We start from the raw sequence: 20,656 nt of genomic DNA, 5'->3' as shown, positions 1-20,656 counted from the left end.
TGGTACTCAAGGGAACCCTGCCTGCCTCAACCAACATAAAGGCGGCACATGGACATCCGTTTCAATAACCACCGATACACTTGGCATCCATGAATCTGTCTAATCCTGCCTTGAAGCTATCCAGGCTGACAGCTGTCACAACCTCTTCTGGAAGTGAATTCTATCAACCAAGGACCCTCTGCGTGAAGAAATATTTCCCTTTATTTGTCCTCACTTTCTTACCTATGAGCTTTAGGGAGGGCCCCCTCGTCCTAGTATTGTGTGACAGAAAAAATAATTTTTCTCTATCCACCTTTACTATCCCATGCATGATTTTATACACTTCAATCAAGTCACCCCTTAAACGCCGTCTTTCAAGGCTGAAGAGACCAAGGCGTATTAGATATGTTCACCACATCAAGTTATTTCTAGTAAATAACTCAAAGAAAGGCCAGCTGCTGTGGCTTAGAGGTAGAGCTCTTGCCTCACAATCAGGAGGTTGTGAGTTTGATTCTAGGGAGAGGCAGATTGCTTCAGCAGGAGGTTGGACTTAGATGACCTGCAAGGTCCCTTATCTGTTAAATCTGTTATAACACAAATAAAGCAGGCCGATTGTTCCAATACTTTCATAGACTTCTTCGTTTTTCCCTCCCACAGCGAGTTCTCCATGGATTAGGAAAACTGGCTCCATCATTATCTCTGTCTGTCACTACATGCAGCTGGACCTTTAATTGTTTTGATTTTTCTGAAGTATAATAATCCAGCTTCTGGATAGCGATACAGATTGTGAAACAAGAGCCAATTAATTTAACCTCCCTCCTGCACAATTAAAGCAGTCAGAAAGAAGCAAATCATAGCAAGCCAACTGCCATTGCCGTTTGCACACCAACAACTAAAAGACTGACAGGGAGGCATAGGAGCAAAAACACAGTGTGATCATCAGTGGATGTGATGTGCCGGTGTCTGGAGGCTGTTGGGGTCTGGATGGGTGTCAACAGACTCAAACTCAACCCTGATAAGACAGAATGGCTGTGAGTTTCGCCTCCCAAGGACAATTCCATCTCTCCGTCCATTACCCTGGGGGGAGAATCATTGACCCCCTCAGAGAGGGTCCGCAACTTGGGCGTCCTCCTTGATCCATAGCTCACATTAGAGAAACATCTTTCGGCTGTGGCAAGGGGGGCATTTGCCCAGGTTCACCTGGTGCACCAGTTGCGGCCCTATCTGGACCGGGACTCACTGCTCACAGTCACTCATGCCCTCATCACCTCGAGGCTCGACTACTGTAACGCTCTCTCCATGGGGCTACCTTTGCAAAGTGTTCGTAAACTTCAGATCGTGCAGAATGCAGCTGCGAGAGCAATCATGGGCTTTCCCAAATATGCCCATGTTACACCAACACTCCGCAGTCTGCATTGGTTGCCGATCAGTTTCCGGTCACAATTCAAAGTGTTGGTTATGACCTATAAAGCCCTTCATGGCAACAGATCAAATTATCTCAGGGACCGCCTTCTGTTGCACGAATCCCAGCGACCAGTTAGGTCCCACAGAGTGGGCCTTCTCCAGGTCCCGTCAACTAAACAATGTCGTTTGGCGGGACCCAGGGGAAGAGCCTTCTCTGTGGCGGCCCCGGCCCTCTGGAACCAACTCCCCCCAGAGATTAGAATAGCTCCCACCCTTCTTGCCTTTCATAAGCTCCTTAAAACCCACCTCTGCCATCAGGCATGGGGGAATTGAGATATTCTTTCCCCCTAGGCTTCTACAATTTATGTATGGTATGTCTGTGTGTATGATTGGTTTTTAAGATAAGGGTTTTTAGCTGTTTTAGTATTGGATTGTCGCATGTTGTTTTTACCACTGTTGTTAGCCGCCCCGAGTCTACAGAGAGGGGCGGCATACAAATCCAATGAATGAATGAATGAATGAATGAATGAATGAATGAATGAATGAATGAATAAATAAGCAAGCAAGTAAACAAACAAACAAACAAACAAACAAACAAACAAACAAACAAACAACTCTAGCAGAAGGATCCAATTTGGGTCTGTTAGCAGAACTAGAGGTTTTGATCTTCTGAGCTTTTGGACTCGTGCTGCAGCCCATCCTCAGGGAAGCCTCTCTCCAGCAGAGTGTGTGCTTCGGGCTATTTTGTATGAGCGCAGTGTTTCGATGGTGTCTGTTGTATGTGGCTCTTTAGATGTTGACTGTGTGGTTGGCTGTTGTTCCTTTGTGCTGCCAAGTCCTCCCCTCCTATCTTCTGTATGTACCCTGTTTGCTGTGTTATTTCCGGGCATGTGTGCTTGACCCACGGAAATAGCAAAGAATTGGAGAAATGTACACTATGGCAGTATATTAATGCCAGAAAGTTTTCTTAAATGTAGTCACACTGACTCCTCCCAATTATTTAAACAGTTCTACTCCAAACATGGGGGTGGCTGGGTGGGGCTACATTTGGCGTATAAGACGCACCCAGGTTTTCACCCTCTTTTGGGGGTAAAAAGGTGCATCTTATATTCCTAAAAAATATGGTACTTTATAAGCTGGTGGTAAATCAGCACTACTGTTCACTCAGAAGGAGCCATATTCTATTCTATTCTATTCTATTCTATTCCATACTACTATCAATAAAGATTCTGTTCTGTTCTATTCTCAATATTCTATTCTATTCTATTCTATTCTAAATAAAGATTCTATCCTATCCTATCTTATCCTATCCTATCCTCCTTAAAGATTCTGTTCTGTTCTATTGTTAATATTGTATTCTATTCTATTCTAAATAAAGATTCTATCCTATCCTATCCTATCTTATTCTAAATAAAGTCTGTTCTGTTCTATTCTGAATATTCTATTCTATTCTATTCTATTCTAAATGAAGATTCTATCCTATCCTATCCTCAATAAAGATTCTGTTCTGTTCTATTTTCAGTAAAGATTCTATTCTATTCTACTCTACTCTATTCTATTCTATTCTATTCTTAGCTCATTGTGTAGATGAGGATCCGATTTTGCATTTATGGGAAGGAAAAGCTTTGAAACGCCTTTTCCGTACCCGATTCAAGAACATTTAGGCACACCTGTACTCTTATTAAAATACTAACTTTGCAAGCGGGGACAGCCTCCCATCTGGGAGGAGAGATAATCAGGTACAAGGAGAAAGGAACAAGGGGGGCAAAAGTTTATGCTGCCTGCGCTTGGTTACTTATCAAGCTTGCAGTTCAGCTTTAATTAGCATGCATTAGAATAGATGAGCCTCCTCTCCTTGCCAAAAAGCAATAGATTGGGCCAATGTTGTAAGCCAAGCAGGGAATCACACACACACACGCACACTCGAGAGCAGCCAGACTTTATTATGCCTTCCTGGACCCGTTTCCTTTCCTCCTCCCACCGCCAACCCCGAGTCGTAAGGTTGTCTAGGCCTGTTGTGACTACTCGGCTGTGGTTCACCCGAGATCGAAACCCTCCTTCAGATAGTTCTTAAACGAACAACACACTCTCTGAAGGGCTGCTCCTTTCAAATATGGTGTGGCTTGCATGGTTTTGTGCAAATGTGTCATCTCTCTTGCGGGAGCTGCATTGGTTGTGGTTCTATGCCAGGCCTACGCAGATTGAAAACAAAGGAGGAATCCACTCGCTGATACAGTGGTACCTCTACATACAAATGCCTCTCTCTACTCACAAACTTTTCTAGATAAGAACCTCTGAAACTGTAACCGGAAAAGGCAGGGAGAAGCCTCCGTGGGGCCTCTCTAGGAATCTCCTGGGAGGAAACATGGCTGGAAAAGGTGGAAAGAAGCCTCCGTGGGGCCTCTCTAGGAATCTCTGGGAGGAAACATGGCTGGAAAAGGTGGAAAGAAGCCTCCGTGGGGCCTCTCTAGGAATCTCCTGGGAGGAAACATGGCTGGAAAAGGTGGAAAGAAGCCTCCGTGGGGCCTCTCTAGGAATCTCCTGGGAGGAAACATGGCTGGAAAAGGTGGGGAGAAGCCTCCGTGGGGCCTCTCTAGGAATCTCCTGGGAGAAACAGGGCCAGAAAAGGCAGGGGGAAGCCTCCATGGGGCCTCTCTAGGAATCTCCTGGGAGGAAACAGGGCCAGAAAAGGTGGGGAGAAGCCTCCGTGGGGCCTCTCTAGGAATCTCCTGGGAGGAAACAGGGCCGGAAAAGGTGGGGAGAAGCCTCTGTGGGGCCTCTCTAGGAATCTCCTGGGAGGAAACATGGCTGGAAAAGGTGGGGAGAAGACTCCGTGGGGCCTCTCTAGGAATCTCCTGGGAAGAAACAGGGCCTCCACCCTCCCTGTGGTTTCCCCAATCATACGCATTTGCTTTTACCTTGATTCCTATGGGAAAAAATTGCTTCTTCTTACAAACTTTATCCTCTATGAATGCTAAATGAACAAATAACTCCCTTTATTTTAGATCCTCATAAGGGGTTGAATCCTATTCTTCTTTATTTGGAGGCGTCCGCGCACCGCAAAATAAGACAGAGGAAGGTTAGCATAAACCGAGTTTAGCATGTTGGGTGGAATGCATCCTGCTAGGTTTTTCTCTGATCTCTTTAACAGGTTGCACACTGGTCTGCAGAGAGAGGGAGTGAGCAGAAAAGCACACGCACAAACCTTTTCATCCCACCCAGCATGGTTTATAATTTGATCATGTCACCACCTTTAAGTCTGCTCCTTGCCCTCTTTTCCCAGCCTCTCGGCAAATAAAGGCCAGGCAGCTTTGGTCTCTCTTCAGAAAGGAAACCGAGTTGCTATCTTTTCATCACGGCTTATGCTTCTCTCCAGCATCCTTGGTCCTTCTAGGAGAGGAAAAAATGAACCGCATGCCATTGGTTGCTGCTAGGCAACCATCTCCATCACCCCTCTCTCCCTCTAGGGCTGCCTAGGATAAGTAGCATCCTTGTAGGCAATTAACTGCAAATAGCCCAGCGTCAAAAGAGTCCTTGGGCAGGGCCCTGCTGGACAGGCAAGCCCACTGTGGGGTGGTTTGATTATCTCAGACCCTTGGTGGGATGAACAGTTATCTCGTTTGCACCAACAAGTTGGAAGGCAGCCTCGGTGTGAGGTTTGACCCACACATACAACCCCAAGCATTTCAGCAGCCTGAAAGCAACCCCATTGTCAGGGAGAAAATCAAGAATAGGATAGAATGGGAAATAGCAGTAGCAATAGCGTTTAGACTTATAGACCGCTCCACAGTGCTTTCACAGTCCTCTCTAAGCGGTTTACAGAATCAGCCTCTTGCCCCCAACAATCTGGGTCTTCCTTTGACCCACCTCAGAAAGATGGAAGGCTGAGTCTACCTTGACCTGGTGATGAGATTTGAACTGCTGAACATCAGTTAGCTGAAGTAGCCTGCAGTGATGCACTCTATGGGATGGGATAGGAATAGAATGGAATAGAATGGAATAGAATGGAATAGAATGGAATAGAGTCTAGGCTAGGCTAGAATAGAATACAGAATAGAATTACAATTAGAATAGAATAGAGACTAGACTAGGCTAGACTAGGAATAGAGAATAGAATTACAATTAGAATAGAATAGAATAGAATTTTTATTGGCCAAGTGTGGACCTACAAGGAATTTGGTGCATATACTCTCAGGATACAAGCCATAAAATTATAGTTGTACAGTCATAAGTGGGAGGAGATGGCTGATCACAACGATGAGAAAGATTAATAGTGGTGCAGATTTAGTAAGTAGTTTGACAGTGTTGAGAAAATTATTTGTTTGGCAGAGTGATGGCGTTCGGGAAAAAACTGTCCTTGTCTGTAGTTGTTCTGGTGTGCAGTGCTCTGTAGTGTCATGTTGGGGGTAAGAGTTGGAAAACTTTATGTCCAGGATGTGAGGGGTCAGTAAATATGTTCACACATGACATGATTGTGCCCAGGGCCACGGCAACTAGCGGTTCGCCCAAACCAGTCGCTCTCTTCTCACTATCTCCCGTCCTTCTGCATGAATTCTTTTGTTTGCCCTATTTTGCTGAAACCTGAATTTTGCTTGGTGATGAACTTCAGGATTTTCCCTGCCTCTCCGCAGTCCATTCATCCCGTGGGGGATTCCAAAATGCAGGCTGTTTCATCTTCCAAATAGCAGCTGCTGGGAGTGCTTCAAAGCTGGAAACCCAAATGTGTTTGGAGAGTTGTGTTTTCAGGAATTCCGAGTCGTCTTTTAACATTACACACTTTGCAACGGTCCGACCGCTGCTCGGATGGAGCGGTTTCGCTCCAAGCTCAAAACAAAACACATATGTTCGAAAGAAGGGATGTATTTCCCCCCCCTCCAACATTATGCCAAGAAAAAAAAAAGAAGAAGAAGAACCCAACCAGAAAAGAAAAAAAACCTCTTGGATACTATTCTATTTATTAAATTATTGTTAATTATAAGTTTCAGATGTTCTACCTACGGAAGGCAGGTAAACTGAATCGTTCCAATCAGATGTTTCAAGTAGGCAGGATGTCTATATAAGTATAGATAGGTAGATAGATAGGTGGATGGATGGATGGACGGACAGACAGACAGACAGATGGACTGGATGGAAGGATGAATGGATGAATGGATGGATGGAAGGATGAATGGATGGATGGATGGATGGATGGATGGACAGATGGAAGGATAGGCGAACAGACAGATATACAGGATGGATGGATGGATAGATGGGCAGATGGAAGGATGGACAGAAAGACAGAAGTATAATGAATGAATGAATGAATGAATGAGTGAATGAATGATAGGGATAGATATATATGTTCTCTCCTTGGTTAGTTTCCACCCATTGCTTCTTGTTCTATCCTCAGGTGCTTTGGAAAATAGCAGTAACCCCTGAGATATTGGAGTACACATGACAGTGATGTGAATGAGTTCGGTTATTGGTTTTATATTTGGTTTTATGACTTCGGTTTGTTAGATTAGTTTTTACAATTGGGCTTTGGAAATGTTTCTGTGTTGCTTTTACATGTTGTGAGTCTTCGGAGAAGGGCGGCATATAAGTCCAACCAACCAACCAACCAACCAACCAACCAACCAACCAACCAACCAACCCTGCTATCATGTCTCCCCTGGTCCTTCTTTTCATTAAACTTTAGCCATGTCCAGTTCCTGCAACCATTCTTCATATGTTTTAGCCTGCAGTCCCCTAATCCTCTTTGTCGCTCTTCTCTGCACTCTTTCTAGAGTCACAACATCCTTTTTGCATTGTGGCGACCAAAACTGGATGCCGTATTCCAAGTGTGGCCTTGCCAAGGCCTTATAAAGTGATATTAACACTTCACATGATCTTGATTCTATCCCTCTGTTAATGCAGCCTAGAACTGAGTTGGCTGTTTTGGCTGCTGCTTCACATGGCTGGCTCCTATTTAAATGGTTGTCCACTAGGACTCCAAGATCCCTCTCGCAGTCACTACTCACTGGCCCAGTTGCTGAGCTTCATGTGCTGGAGCATGGAGCTTGAAGTCCCACATGTTTGGCTTTCTTACCTTAGCTTCCCTTGTTTTAAAATCTGGCAGGCGTTTTTTAGCAGATGCAAAACAGGCAGAATTCCTGCGCTCAGCGTCTCTGGTGACTCGCAGATGGAAAATGCTTCCTCCCCCAGTGTTGTGGTTGATGGTGCAGCTGTCTAAAACATGGCAAAGTCCCTGCTGCTATGACAATCTCAGTTGCGTACTCAGGCCTGGTTTGCACAAATATCTCTGTTCCTGTTTCTTAAGATTCACATTCACTCAAACACCGGTCTTTGATTTTGTGCACCTCGCTGATGGCATTTTTTCACCAGATGGGTGGACTTCAACTCGCAGAACTCTCCGCAGTGGCCACACTGGCAGAGGAATTCTATTCTATTCTATCCTATCCTATCCTTGATGGCCTTCATGGTCCCTTTCAACTCTAACAATAAGTAAGTAAGTAAGTAAGTAAGTAAGTAAGTAAGTAAGTAAGTAAGTAAGTAAGTAAGTAAGTAAGTAAACAAACAAACAACAACAACAATAATAATAATAATAATAATTTATTAGATTTGTATGCCGCCCCTCTCCGAAGACTCGAGGCGGCTCACAACAACGATAAAAACAATATTATAATGGCACAAATCTAATATTAAAAAACTAAAAACCCTATCATAATTAAAAACCAAACAGCACATACATACTAGGTCCTACTCTCTTCATTCTCTACATCAATGATCTCTGTGACCATATTGAAATCAACTGTGTTCTTTTTGCCGACAATGTGAAACTTTTCAACACCACTGATAACACACTCACCCTCCAGAAAGACCTGGACTTTGTCTCAGACTGGTCTAACACCTGGCAACTTCAAATATCAACCAACAAATGCTCTACCCTCCACATTGGCAAAAAGAATCCTAACCGCACATACGAACTGAATAAACAACCTCTCACAGCTAACCCACATTCTGTAAAAGACCTTGGAATACTAATATCGAATGACCTAAGTACTAAAGCCCACTGCAACAATATCGCCAAAAAAGCCTCTAGAGTTGTTAACCTGATCCTACGCAGCTTCTGCTCAGGCAATCCCACTCTACTCACAAGAGCCTACAAAACTTTTGCCAGACCCATCTTAGACTACTGCTCATCTGTCTGGAACCAATACCACATCTCAGACATCAACACCCTTGAAAATGTCCAAAGATATTTCACCAGAAGAGCCCTTCACTCCTCCACTCGAAACAGAATATCCTACGAAAATAGACTTACAATCCTGGGCCTAGAAAGCCAAGAACTACGGCGTCTAAAACATGATTTGAGTATTGCCCACAAGATCATATGCTGCAATGTCCTACCAGTCAATGACTACTTCAGCTTCAACCGCAACAACACAAGAGCACGCAACAAATTCAAACTCAATATGAACCGCGCCAAACTTGACTGTAAAAAATATGATTTCAACAATCGTGTTATCGAAGCATGAAACTCATTACCGGACTCAATTGTGTCAACCCCTAACCCCCATCACTTCTCCCTTAGACTCTCCACGATTGACTTCTCCAGATTCCTAAGAGGCCAGTAAGGGGCGTACATAAATGCACTGGTGTGCCTTTCGTCCCCTGTCCAATTGTCTTTCCTTTCTTTCACCTATCTTATATATTCTCTTCCTGTCATATATCCTCTCCTCTAAGTTCACTTTCACCCTCTTTTATATTATATTATATATTATATATTATCACATTTCTATTTTCTTCCTATGTACTTGTGTATTGGACAAATGAATAAATAAAATAAAAATAAATAAAAATAAAAATAAATTATAATAAGCCTGGGGGAAAGATGTCTCAAATCCCCCATGCCTGGCGGTATAGGTGGGTCTTAAGTAGTTTATGGAAGACAAGGAGGGTGGGAGCAGTTCTAATATCCAGGGGGAGTTGATTCCAGAGGGCCGGGGCCACCACTGAGAAGGCTCTTCCCCTGGGGCCTGCCAGATGACATTGCTTAGTCGACGGGACCCGGTGAAGGCCAACTCTGTGGGACCTTATCGGCCGCTGGGATTCGTGCGATAGAAGGTTTTTTCTAGGAGTTGAAGTCACCTGTTTTAAGGCTTTCTGGCTGAGGAATTCTGGGAGTTGAAGTTCGTATTTCTTAAAGCATCCAGGCTGAGGAATTATGGGAGTTGAAGTCCACCTTTCTTTAAACCATGCTGGCTGAGGAATTCTGGGAGTTGAAGTCCACTTGTTGTCAGGGTTCTGGCGGATGCTTTGCGAGTTCACACCTGTATTAAAGCATTCTGGCTGAGGAATTCTGGGAGTTGAAGCCCATGCATCTTCAAATTACTAACTTAATAAAGCAATTAAACTAGGAGTGTGGAATTTGGAAAAGGAATGCAGAAATGAGCCGGGGTGGCGCAGCAGGTAGAGTGCTATACTGCAGGCCATTGAAGCTGACTGTAGATCTGTAGGTCAGCGGTTCAAATCTCATCACCGGCTCAAGGTTGACTCAGCCTTCCGTCCTTCCGAGGTGGGTAAAATGAGGACCTGGATTGTGGGGGCAATAGGCTGGCTCTGTTAAAAAGTGATATTGCTAACATGTTGTAAGCCACCCTGAGTCTAAGGAGACTAGACTTTCAATCCTGGGCCTAGAAAGCCTAGAACTAAGATGCCTTAAACAAGATCTAAGTATTGCCCACAAGATCATATGCTGCAACGTCCTGCCTGTCAGCGACTACTTCAGCTTCAACCACAACAACACAAGAGCACACAACAGATTTAAACTTAATATTCTCCAAACTTGACTGTAAAAAATATGACTTCAGTAACCGAGTTGTCGAAGCGTGGAACTCATTACTGGACTCCATAGTGTCATCTCCAAACCCCCAACACTTTACCCTTAGATTATGTACGGTTGACCTCTCCAGATTCCTAAGAGGTCAGTAAGGGGCGAGTACAAGTGCACTAGAGTGCCTTCCGTCCCCTGTCCTATTGCTCTCCTATATCTCCTATACCTTTCTTCTATTCCTATATCTGTTCTTCTATTCTTTCATTGATATGTTCTATTACTATACCTTCTTTTATATTCTTTTCATAGATATATCTCCTCTATAACTTTCATCATGTATTTTAATATCTCTGAGACCGCCTTCTGCTGCACGAATCCCAGCAACCGATTAGGTCCCACAGAGTGGGCCTTCTCTGGGTCCTGTCAACTAAACAATGTCGGTTGGCGGGCCCCAGGGGAAGAGCCTTCTCTGTGGCGGCCCCGACTCTCTGGAACCAGCTCCCCCCAGAGATTAGAATTGCCCCCACCCTCCTTGCCTTTCGTAAGCTCCTCAAAACCCACCTTTGTCGTCAGGCATGGGGGAACTGAGATATCTCCCCCGGGCCTATACAATTTATGTATGGTATGTTTGTAGGTATGTCTGCTTAATAATGGTTTTTTTTAAATATTTTAAATTGTAAATTATTAGATTTGTCATGAACTGTTTTATTGTGTCGTGAGCGGCCCCAAGTCTACAGAGAGGGGCGGCATAAAAATCAAATAAATAAACAAATAAACAAACAAATAAATAAACAAACAAACAAACAAACAAATCAATCAATCAATCAATCAATCAATCAATCAATCAATCAATCACTTTATGGACCTGAAACTAATCCTTTGTTCCCTGAGACAGCTAGGAAAAGATAAATTGTTATTTAATTTTAAATACCAGGGCCCTATTTTCTGTTTTTGTCTTCCATCAGAGTTGGTTTCAAAATAGCCCCAATATAAAGATGCTACCTGAGGGTGTCCATAAAAGCCAGGAAGTAATTCTTATTTATTATTGCAATCCTTTTTTTTTAAAAGAAAAAAAATATATTCAGTTCTCTAAATAATCAAATCACTCAGCGGGAACTTCGTTTGTTTCCCTCAATTGAAAGCCGCACATTGTATGGAGATGTAAGATTAATTTTCTTTCTTTTCTTCTTTCTTTTTTTCCGTCTCCTTAGAGACCAAACTGGATTTCGTAGCAGCAACAAGTAAAAATGTCGATATTCATTCGGCCTTTTGGTCAGGTGTGGGCAGCTACACGATGTTGAGTTTCATCGCTCTTTTGTTTTCTAGGTTTTGAAAATCGATTTGTTTGCTTGTTCTTTTAAAAATATTTGTCAGATTTCTCCTTTATTAAAGGGTCGCGGTTGCGTGTTGGCTTGTGTCTTTGAAGAAAAGCGACCCACCACGGAGGAAGCAACTTTCTTAACCAAGGCCTGTGTTTTTCAACCTCGGGTGGACTTCAATTCCCAGAATTCTCCCGGGCAGCTTGCTTGCTGAGGGATTCTGGGAGAGAAGGTGGAAAGGATGGAAAGAATGAAGGAAGGACGGAAGGAAGGGAAGGAAGAAAGGAAAGAAAGGAAGGAAGGAAGGAAGAAAGGAAGAGAAAGGAGGGTGGAAAGAAAGGAAGGAAAGCAGGAAAGAAAGGAAGAAATAGGGAGGAAAGGAAGGAAAGGAAGGAAAGAAGGAAGGAAAGAAAGGAAGAGAAAGGAGGGTGGAAAGGAAGGAAGAAGGAAGGAAAGGAAGAAAGAGAGAGGAAAGGTAGGAAAGAAGGAAGGAAAGAAAGAAAGAAAAAGAGAAAGGAGGGTGGAAAGGAAGAAATGGAAGAAGGAAGGAATGGAAGAAAGAGAGGAAAGGAAGGAAAGAAGGAAGGAAAGGAAGAGAGAGAGAGGAAAGAAAGGAAGAGAAAGGAGGGTGGAAAGGAAAGAAGGAAGGAAGGAAGGAAGGAAGGAAAAAGAATAGCAGACTACCAGAATTGGAAAGGACCTTCTAAGTCTTCTATTCCTGCTCAAACTTAAACCATTTCCTACAAATGGCTGTCCAATTTCTTCTTTAAAACCCTCCGTTATTGGAACACCCTCAACTTCTGGAGGGAAGTTTTTCCACCAATTAATTGTTCTAACTGTCTTGCTTAGCAACATAAATTTTGGGCTCTATTGCAATCATACGTCGAGGACTTCCTGTAGACATCATTTCTTCCAGTTGGACTGGATCCCTTAACTGGAAAAAAAAAAAAACCTTCAAAGATTTAAATCATTTAGCTTCCCGACTTTAGCTTCAGAGTGAATTTCACAGGGGATCAAAGTTGCTGCTAATAATAAAGAATATTTTGGAAGGTCTGTTGCATTAGCTTAATGGTGGATAATTAGCTCACAGTGGCCTGGACTTTTTTCATATTAACGGTGTATCCCATTAGGGGGGTGATTAGAAAAGACATAATTTCGTCCTTCTCTGATCTGGGCTAAGGTTTCAGTGTTTTGGGTCTCTAAAACAAGTAGTGGATAATTATTTGTTGAGAATAAGGCGCCAAATCCCGACTCTCTTTAGCACAATAGAAGGTAACAACATTACAACCACAACTTTTTTTTTACTTTCACACAAACCATTTCTATAACAATAAACCTGTCTGGTTTATAAAAAGATAATCAAAGGGGTGTTTTCTCTCTCTCTCTCTCTCTCTTTCCCTACTCGTTGCAAACACAAAACCCGGCAGCAAAAATTCAAAATAGAGACAAAATTAAATATAGAAACATAGAAGATTGACGGCAGAAAAAGACCTCATGGTCCATCTAGTCTTCCCTTCTACTATTTCCTGTATTTTATCTTAGGATGGATATATGTTTATCCCAGGCATGTTTACATTCAGTTCCTGTGGATTTACCAACCATGTCTTCTGGAAGTTTGTTCCAAGGATCTACCACTCTTTCTGTCAAATAATATTTTCTCACGTTGCTTCTGATCTTTCCCCCAACTAACCTCAGATTGTGTCCCCTTGTTCTTGTGTTCACTTAAAAACACTTCCCTCCTGAACCTTATTTAACCTTTTAACATATTTAAATGTTTCGATCATGTCCCCCCTTTTCCTTCTGTCCTCCAGACTCTACAGATTGAGTTCATTAAGTCTTTCCTGAGAAGTTTTATGCTTAAGACCTTCCACCATTCTTGTAGCCCGTCTTTGGACCCGTTCAATTTTATCAATATCTTTTTGTAGGTAAGGTCTCCAGAACTGAACATAGTATTCCCAATGGAGTCTCACCAGCGCTCAGATATAATCTCTGATTTGGATAAAAGAATATAGCAGTGATGGTGAACCTATGGCACGGGTGCCACAGGTGGCACATGGTGCCATATCTGCTGGCCGTGAGCCATTGCTCTAGCTCAGCTCTAATGTGCCAGCCAAATGAATTTTGACTCACAGAGGCCCTGGAAGGGTGCTTTTGGCTTCCAGAGAGCATCCAGGAGGATGGGGGAGGTATTTGTACCCTCCCCCAGCTCCCAGGAAGCCTTTGGAGCCTGGGGAGGGCGAAACATGAGCCTACTGGGTCCACCAGAAGTTGGGAAACAGGCCATTTCTGGCCTCCAGAGGACCTCCGATGGGTGGGGGAAGTTCTTTTCACCCTTCCCAGGCATTGAATTATGGGTGTGGTCACTCGTGCATGCACAATAGCAAGTGCCCACACTCTTTCGGCACCCAAGGAAAAAAAGGTTTGCCATCACTAGTGTTGTGGTTAGCTCTGGCCCAGCTCCTGCCCCAAGGACTGTGGATGTGGGGGAGACATCCACATGCTGCAGGCCTGTTTTGCCCCTGGTGGAATCTGCTGATGAAGGCTTCTCTGACCAAGAAGACATGAGTGACAGCGAGGAGGAGAGTGTGGCAGACAGCTCAGAAGGAGATCAATTCTCTAGCTCCTCCTTGGATTCGGAACAAGAGTTAATGATACAGCCACGCATGCGGAGAGCGATGCATAGGCAACAACAGCTGAGAGATTATTATCAAAGAAAATGAGGCCACCTGTGGTTGGGTGGGGCTGTGGTGATTAGTGAGGCTGCTATAAATAGCAGCCTGTGGGTTTGGCCATTGTGGAGGATTATCTGATCGTTGTGTTTCGTGACTGCTTTACTGACTTTGACCTTTTGTGTGCTGATTTTTCCCCGTTTTCAAACTAAGACAGAGCAAAGTGTGTTTCACTTTGTGAAAGAAGAAGGACTGTGAATTGCCTCACAGCTGCAAGCTAAGTATCTCAGAACTGATAAGGGACTTGTACAAATTACCAGTTTGTTTGGAGACGAGTGCTCTTTGGTACAGTATACCAAAAGAGGGCTTAGTTTAAGTGAATTTTCATTATAAAGAACATTGTTTTGAATTTTCAAACGTGTGTGTGTCTGAAATTTGTACCTGTGAATTTTTGGGAGGAGTCTACCAGAGAGCCCGACAGAACAACTAGAATCTAGTATCGCCATCTCTGCTTCTCTTTACTGTGGGGAATCGTTTTCACACTTTCACATTTAATTCATCCTATTTTGCTCACTTTGGAATATTTTTCTTTATTTTTAAAAATAATTTTTTAAATTGATTATAAAATACAGTACAGTATATAAAACACACACACAACATACAAGTGCTCAGTGATTTGTGCCCACCACCAGACAACATTCATATCCTTCCACCAGAATGGGGGCATATTTTATAAATACCATTTTAACTCAAGAGCAATATATATATATTTACATGTTATAAAGTGATTCCAATTTATTCCTTGTAGCTTGGTTTCGGATCCTACTCGCCATATATCGTCTTACTTTGTCCCATCATCCCATCAGTTGTTGCAAATCAGTTTCATTAACCGAATTCATCCTTTTGTCCATAATCTCAAATTGAATATGATCTTCCATGTTCCGGTACCAATTTTGCATTGTCCATTTTATCGCGTCCTTCCAACCCAAGACTATTACTGCCCGAGCACTTTCTATCGCTGCTTTTTTATTTCTCTAAATTCTTCCATCTCGTTCCTTTTAACTAATACCGCCATTTCCTTTGTAATTGTCCATTGTACATTTAACATCCTATTAATATCCTCTTGCACTTTTTTCCAAAAGTTCTGCACCCCCGGTCATTCCCAAAACATATGTATAAATACCCCCTTATTTTGACACCCATGCCAACAAGTATTTTTAACATTCTGCTGCTCACTTTGGAATATTATTCAAGCATTATTTGTTTGTTTGTTTGTTTGTTTGTTTGTTTGTTTGTTCGTTCCTTCCTTCCTTCCTTCCTTCCTTCCTTCCTTCCTTCATTCATTCATTCATTCATTCAGTTAGTCCAATACATAATGAAGGTTAATGAGAGTAACCATGTAACAATATATATCAAAGAAAGGAAAGAAAGGAAGGAAGGTAGAGAGAGAGAGACAGAGAGAGAAAGAAAGAAAGAAAGAAAGGATAGGAGTAAAGATATAAGAATAAAATACAGTACATCAATGGAGGATAGAGGAAGAGATATATGAGTGGAAGAAAAGAAATATGAGATAAATATGAGATAGGAGAGACCATTGGACAGGGGACGGAAGGCACCCTGGTGCACTTATGCACACCCCTTACTGACCTCTTAGGAATCTGGAGAGGACAATCGTGGATAGACTATGTTGGGGATGAGGGGTTGACACTACGGAGTCCGGTAATGAGTTCCACACTTTGACAACTCTATTGCTAAAGTCAGTCCAGTTTGGAGCGGTTAATACTAATGAAATAAAATAATAAAAGAAGTTCAATTAAGAGGCCCTCTGAACTTTGAATCCAGGTTGTAAGTTCCTCTGGGAAGGTCTAGCCACTAACCGACCAGTTGTAGGTCGAGGACCGCTGTACTTGGTGCAAAAGCTTGGATGACCTCTGACATCCCTGGCTTCTGTGTCCGTCTCTCTCGCTATCCAGGTGCACCAGGAAGGAGCAGTGCGAACGGTCCAGCGAGCCCCGGAGGTTTGCCTCGGAGATGAAGCAATGTGTGCGACTCACTGTGCACCCCAACAATATCTCTGTCTCCCAGTATAGCGTGACGGTAAGGATGGTGGACTTCCGTTTACTACGTCTGAACTCCCGGATTCCACTCCACCTGCTTCCCTCCCCCGGTCCCTTTCCCAGGGGTCTCTGGCCTTGCAACCAAGATAATATTGGTCTTTACTAATAGGAAAGAGTGGGGTTTGTGGAGAGGAGGGGAGGGGGAGGAAAGAAATGGAGGGAGAGGGAAGGGAGGGGGAAAAGGAAGGAGGGAGGGAGGAAAGAAAAGAGGAGGAAAAAGCAAAAGGGGGAGGAAGGGAACGAATGAAGGGAAAAGGTGATGAAAAGAGAGAGAAGGAAGGGAAGGAGGGAGAAAAGAGTAAGAGTAGGGAATAAAGAAAGGGGGAGGGAGGGAACAAAGGAAGGAAAAAGATGATAGAGAAGGAAGGAAGGATGGAAGGAAGGAAGGAAGGAAAAGGGGAAGGGAGAGAATGAAGGAAAGAAAAAGGTGATGGAAAGAGAAATAAGGAAGGGAGGGAGGGAGGAAAGAGAAAGAGTAGGGAATAAAGAAAGGGGGAGGGAGGGAACAAAGGAAGGAAAAGATGATAGAAAGAGAAGGAAGGAAGGGAAAAAGGGGGAGGGAGAGAATGAAGGAAAGAAAAAGGTGATGGAAAGAGAAAGAAGGAAGGAAAGGGGGGAGGGAGGGAGGGAGGGAGGGGGAAAAGAGGAGGAAGGAAGCAAAAAAAGGAGAGGGAGCGAACGAACGAAGGAAGAAGGTGATGGAAAGAGAGAGAAGGAAGGAAGAGAGGGAGGAGGGAGGGAGAAGGGAAAGAAAGGAGGAAGGAGGAGGAAAGCAAGAAAGGGGGGAGGGAAGTAGCGAACGAAGGAAAAACGTGATAGATAGAGAAGGAAGGAAAGAAAGAAGGAAAGGTAAAGGAAAGCAAAAAAAGAAGAGGAAAGGAGGAGCATAGGTTCCTTGGCTCTCTGAGCATGATGTTCCCAGCCGCCTGCTTTTTGGTGGGGATGGCAACATCAGGATCTTCCATCTTTCCCTTTGTAGCTTTGGGACATCCTATCCTTTCCACAATTTCTCATCACCCTCTTTCTTCTCCTCTTTGCCTTTTCCTCCTGCAGCTGGTGTTGGAGACCTACAACGTGCCTGAGCTATCCAACGGGGTCAATTGCTCCTTTGGGGACTTGGCAGAAATGGACGGCGTGGTGTCGGGGAACAAGATCAGGTGCCTATCGCCAGCAGCCAAGGAGGTCCCAAAGATCATCACGGAAAATGGTACGGGTCAAAATTGCCAAACTTTCTCTCTGCGTCAGGCCCCAAGAACCCAGAAAATAAATACATGGAGAGACTTCTGAGAAGTTCCTTTATTGTTGTTTGCCTGCAGACAGAATCTTGCCAGACTAAAGCGATGATCTACAATACATTTGTTTGTTTGTTTGTTTGTTTGTTTGTTTGTTTGTTTAAGTTGAAAGGGACCTTGCAGGTCATCAAGTCCAACCCCCTGCTTAAGCAGGAAATCCTACAGCACCCCAGCCAAATTACGGTCCAATCTCCTCTTGAAAATGTCCAAAGTTGGGGAGTTCACAACCTCCGCTGGCAGGCCGTTCCACTAGTTGATCGCTCTGACCTTCAGGAAGTTCTTCCTTATTTCTAGGTTGAATCTCTCCTTGGTCAGCTTCCAACCGTTGTTCCTCGTCTGGCCCTCTGTTGCCCTGGAAAATAGTGTGACCCCCTCCTCTCTGTAGCAACCCCTCAAGTACCTGTAGACTGCTATCATGTCCCCTCTGGCCCTCCTTTTCTCTAGGCTCTCCATGCCCAGTTCCAGCAAACTCTCCTCATAAGTCTTGGTTTCTAGTCCCCTAATCATTTTGGTTTTTATTTATTTATTTATTTATTTATTTATTCATTCATTCATTCATTCATTCATTCATTCATTCATTCAATCATTCATTCATTCATTCAATTTTTATGCCACCCTTCTCTTTAGACTCAGGGCGGCTTACAACATGTTAGCAATAGCACTTTTTAACAGAGCCGGTGATTAGATTTGAACTGCTGACCTGCAGATCTACAGTCAGCTTCAGTGGCCTGCAGTACAGCACTCTACCTGCTGCGCCACCCCAGCTCAACCAAACTCTTTTCAATTTTCTTTCAACATTGGGTGCTCTGGGGTGGAGCCCCATTTTCGCTACCCAACTACGTCCCCCTCCCCCCATCCGGGCAGTAGTCCACCCCTGCCTACGCAACTAGACTTACAATCCTAGGTTGAGAAAGCTTAGAACTACGTCGTATTAAACACGACCTAAGCATAGCCCATAAAATCATCTGCTACAACGTCCTTCCTGTCAACGACTACTTCAGCTTCAACCACACAAGCACACATCAGATGCAAACTTAAAGTAAACTGCTCTAAACTTGACTGTAGAAAAACCGAGCGGTTGATGCATGGAACTCACTACCTGACTCTGTAGTATCATCCCCTAACTCCCAAAACTTTACCCTTAGACCAGAGGTCTTCAAACTTGGGAACTTGGGAACACCCTTGAAAATGTCCAGAGATACTTCACCAGAAGAACCCTTCACTCCTCCACTCGAAACAGAACACCCTACGAGACTAGACTTTCAATCCTGGGCCTAGAAAGCCTAGAACTAAGACGCCTTAAACAAGATCTAAGTATTGCCCACAAGATCATATGCTGCAACGTCCTGCCGGTCAATGACTACTTCAGCTTCAACCACAACAACACAAGAGCACACAACAGATTTAAACTTAATATTAACCGCTCCAAACTTGACTGTAAAAAATATGACTTCAGTAACCGAGTTGTCGAAGCGTGGAACTCACTACCGGACTCTATAGTGTCATCTCCAAACCCCCAACACTTTACCCTTAGATTATCTACGGTTGACCTATCCAGATTCCTAAGAGGTCAGTAAGGGGCGAGTACAAGTGCACTAGAGTGCCTTCCGTCTCCTGTCCTATTGCTCTCCTATGTCTCATATACCTTTCTTCTATTCCTGTATCTCTTCTTCTATTCTTTCATTGATATGTTCTATTACTATATCTTCTTTTATATTCTTAGATATATTTTACTATGAGTGTCTCCTCTATAACCTTCATCATGTATTTTACTATGTGTGTGTGTGTGTGTGTGTGTGTGTATGTATATATATATATATATATATATATATATATATATATATATAGACACACACACACACACACACACACTAAAACTCTCATTGTGTATTGGACTAGATAGATAGATAGATAGATAGATAGATAGATAGATAGATAGATAGATAGATAGATAGATAGATAGATAGATTGATTGATTCTGGGAGTTGAAGTCCACAAGTCACCTGATTTAACGGCTTGGAAAATTATCCAGCCAGCAGAAGTCCACAGGCCTTAAAGTTGCCAGGTTTGGGGACCCCTGCCTTAGACTCTCCACTGTTGACCTCTCCTGATTCCTAAGAGGTCAGTAAGAGGCGTGCATAAGTGCCCCAGCGTGCCTTCCGTCCCCTGTCGTAATGTTTCTCTTATTCTGTTTTACTATCCAAGTCTTCGGCGGCAGACGGACAGTGGAAGGGGGCACTCCTCATCCCCAAATGTATTCAGGAGTGTGCACGCCCGGGTTTGCAACATGATGAGCTCTTGTCAAGTCCCCTTTGCCGCGATTGATTAATGACTCTTTCAGGGGGAAGAAAATGAGAGAGGTGGATTAGCCAAACGGGGTCAAAGATTTGCATTAAACATGCGCGCACCTTTGTTCTGAAGTCTTAATAGGTCCCTGCGATGCGGTTGTCAGATCAAGCCCAAGCCGGCATCCAGGTTGTCACTGAAGGAAGACAGGCCAGGATTAAAGGAAATAGCGGGATCTGCCACTGTACGAAGGTTAGGGGAAAAGGTTGTCACAGCCGGGACACTGGGGCAGTGATAGCAAACCTTGTTTCCCTTGGGTGCCGAAAGAGCGCACGACACCCATAATCACAAGAACACACAAAGAGGGAGTGCCCACACCCATAATCACAAGAACACGCAAAAGAGTGAGTGCCCACACCCATAATCACAACAACACAGAAAGAGTGAGTGCCCACACCCATAATCACAACAACACACAAAGAGGGAGTGCCCACACCCATAATCACAACAACACACAAAGAGGGAGTGCCCACACCCATAATCACAACAACACACAAAGAGTGAATGCCCACACCCATAATCACAACAACACACAAAGAGGGAGTGCCCACACCCATAATCACAACAACACACAAAGAGTGAGTGCCCACACCCATAATCACAACAACACACAAAGAGTGAATGCCCACACCCATAATCACAACACACAGTGAGTGCCCACACCCATAATCACAACAACACAGAAAGAGTGAGTGCCCACACCCATAATCACAAC

General features: G+C 43.7%; 1 protein-coding gene across 1 annotated transcript in view; it reads left to right on the top strand.

Annotated features, from left to right (window-relative positions):
• PLXNA4 (plexin A4) overlaps window positions 1-20,656 on the top strand; it is a 437,744-nt gene that overhangs the window by 293,392 nt on the left and 123,696 nt on the right. Inside the window, exons 6-7 of the mRNA XM_070754448.1 lie at window positions 16,160-16,283; window positions 17,357-17,510. Of these exons, the coding sequence (XP_070610549.1) occupies window positions 16,160-16,283; window positions 17,357-17,510 (278 nt within the window). The remainder of the gene's footprint in view (window positions 1-16,159; window positions 16,284-17,356; window positions 17,511-20,656) is intronic.

Source organism: Erythrolamprus reginae, chromosome 6, assembly GCF_031021105.1.
Source record: "Erythrolamprus reginae isolate rEryReg1 chromosome 6, rEryReg1.hap1, whole genome shotgun sequence".
Taxonomy (NCBI): Eukaryota; Metazoa; Chordata; class Lepidosauria; order Squamata; family Dipsadidae; genus Erythrolamprus; species Erythrolamprus reginae.
This window is presented reverse-complemented; position numbering and strand designations above follow the sequence as displayed.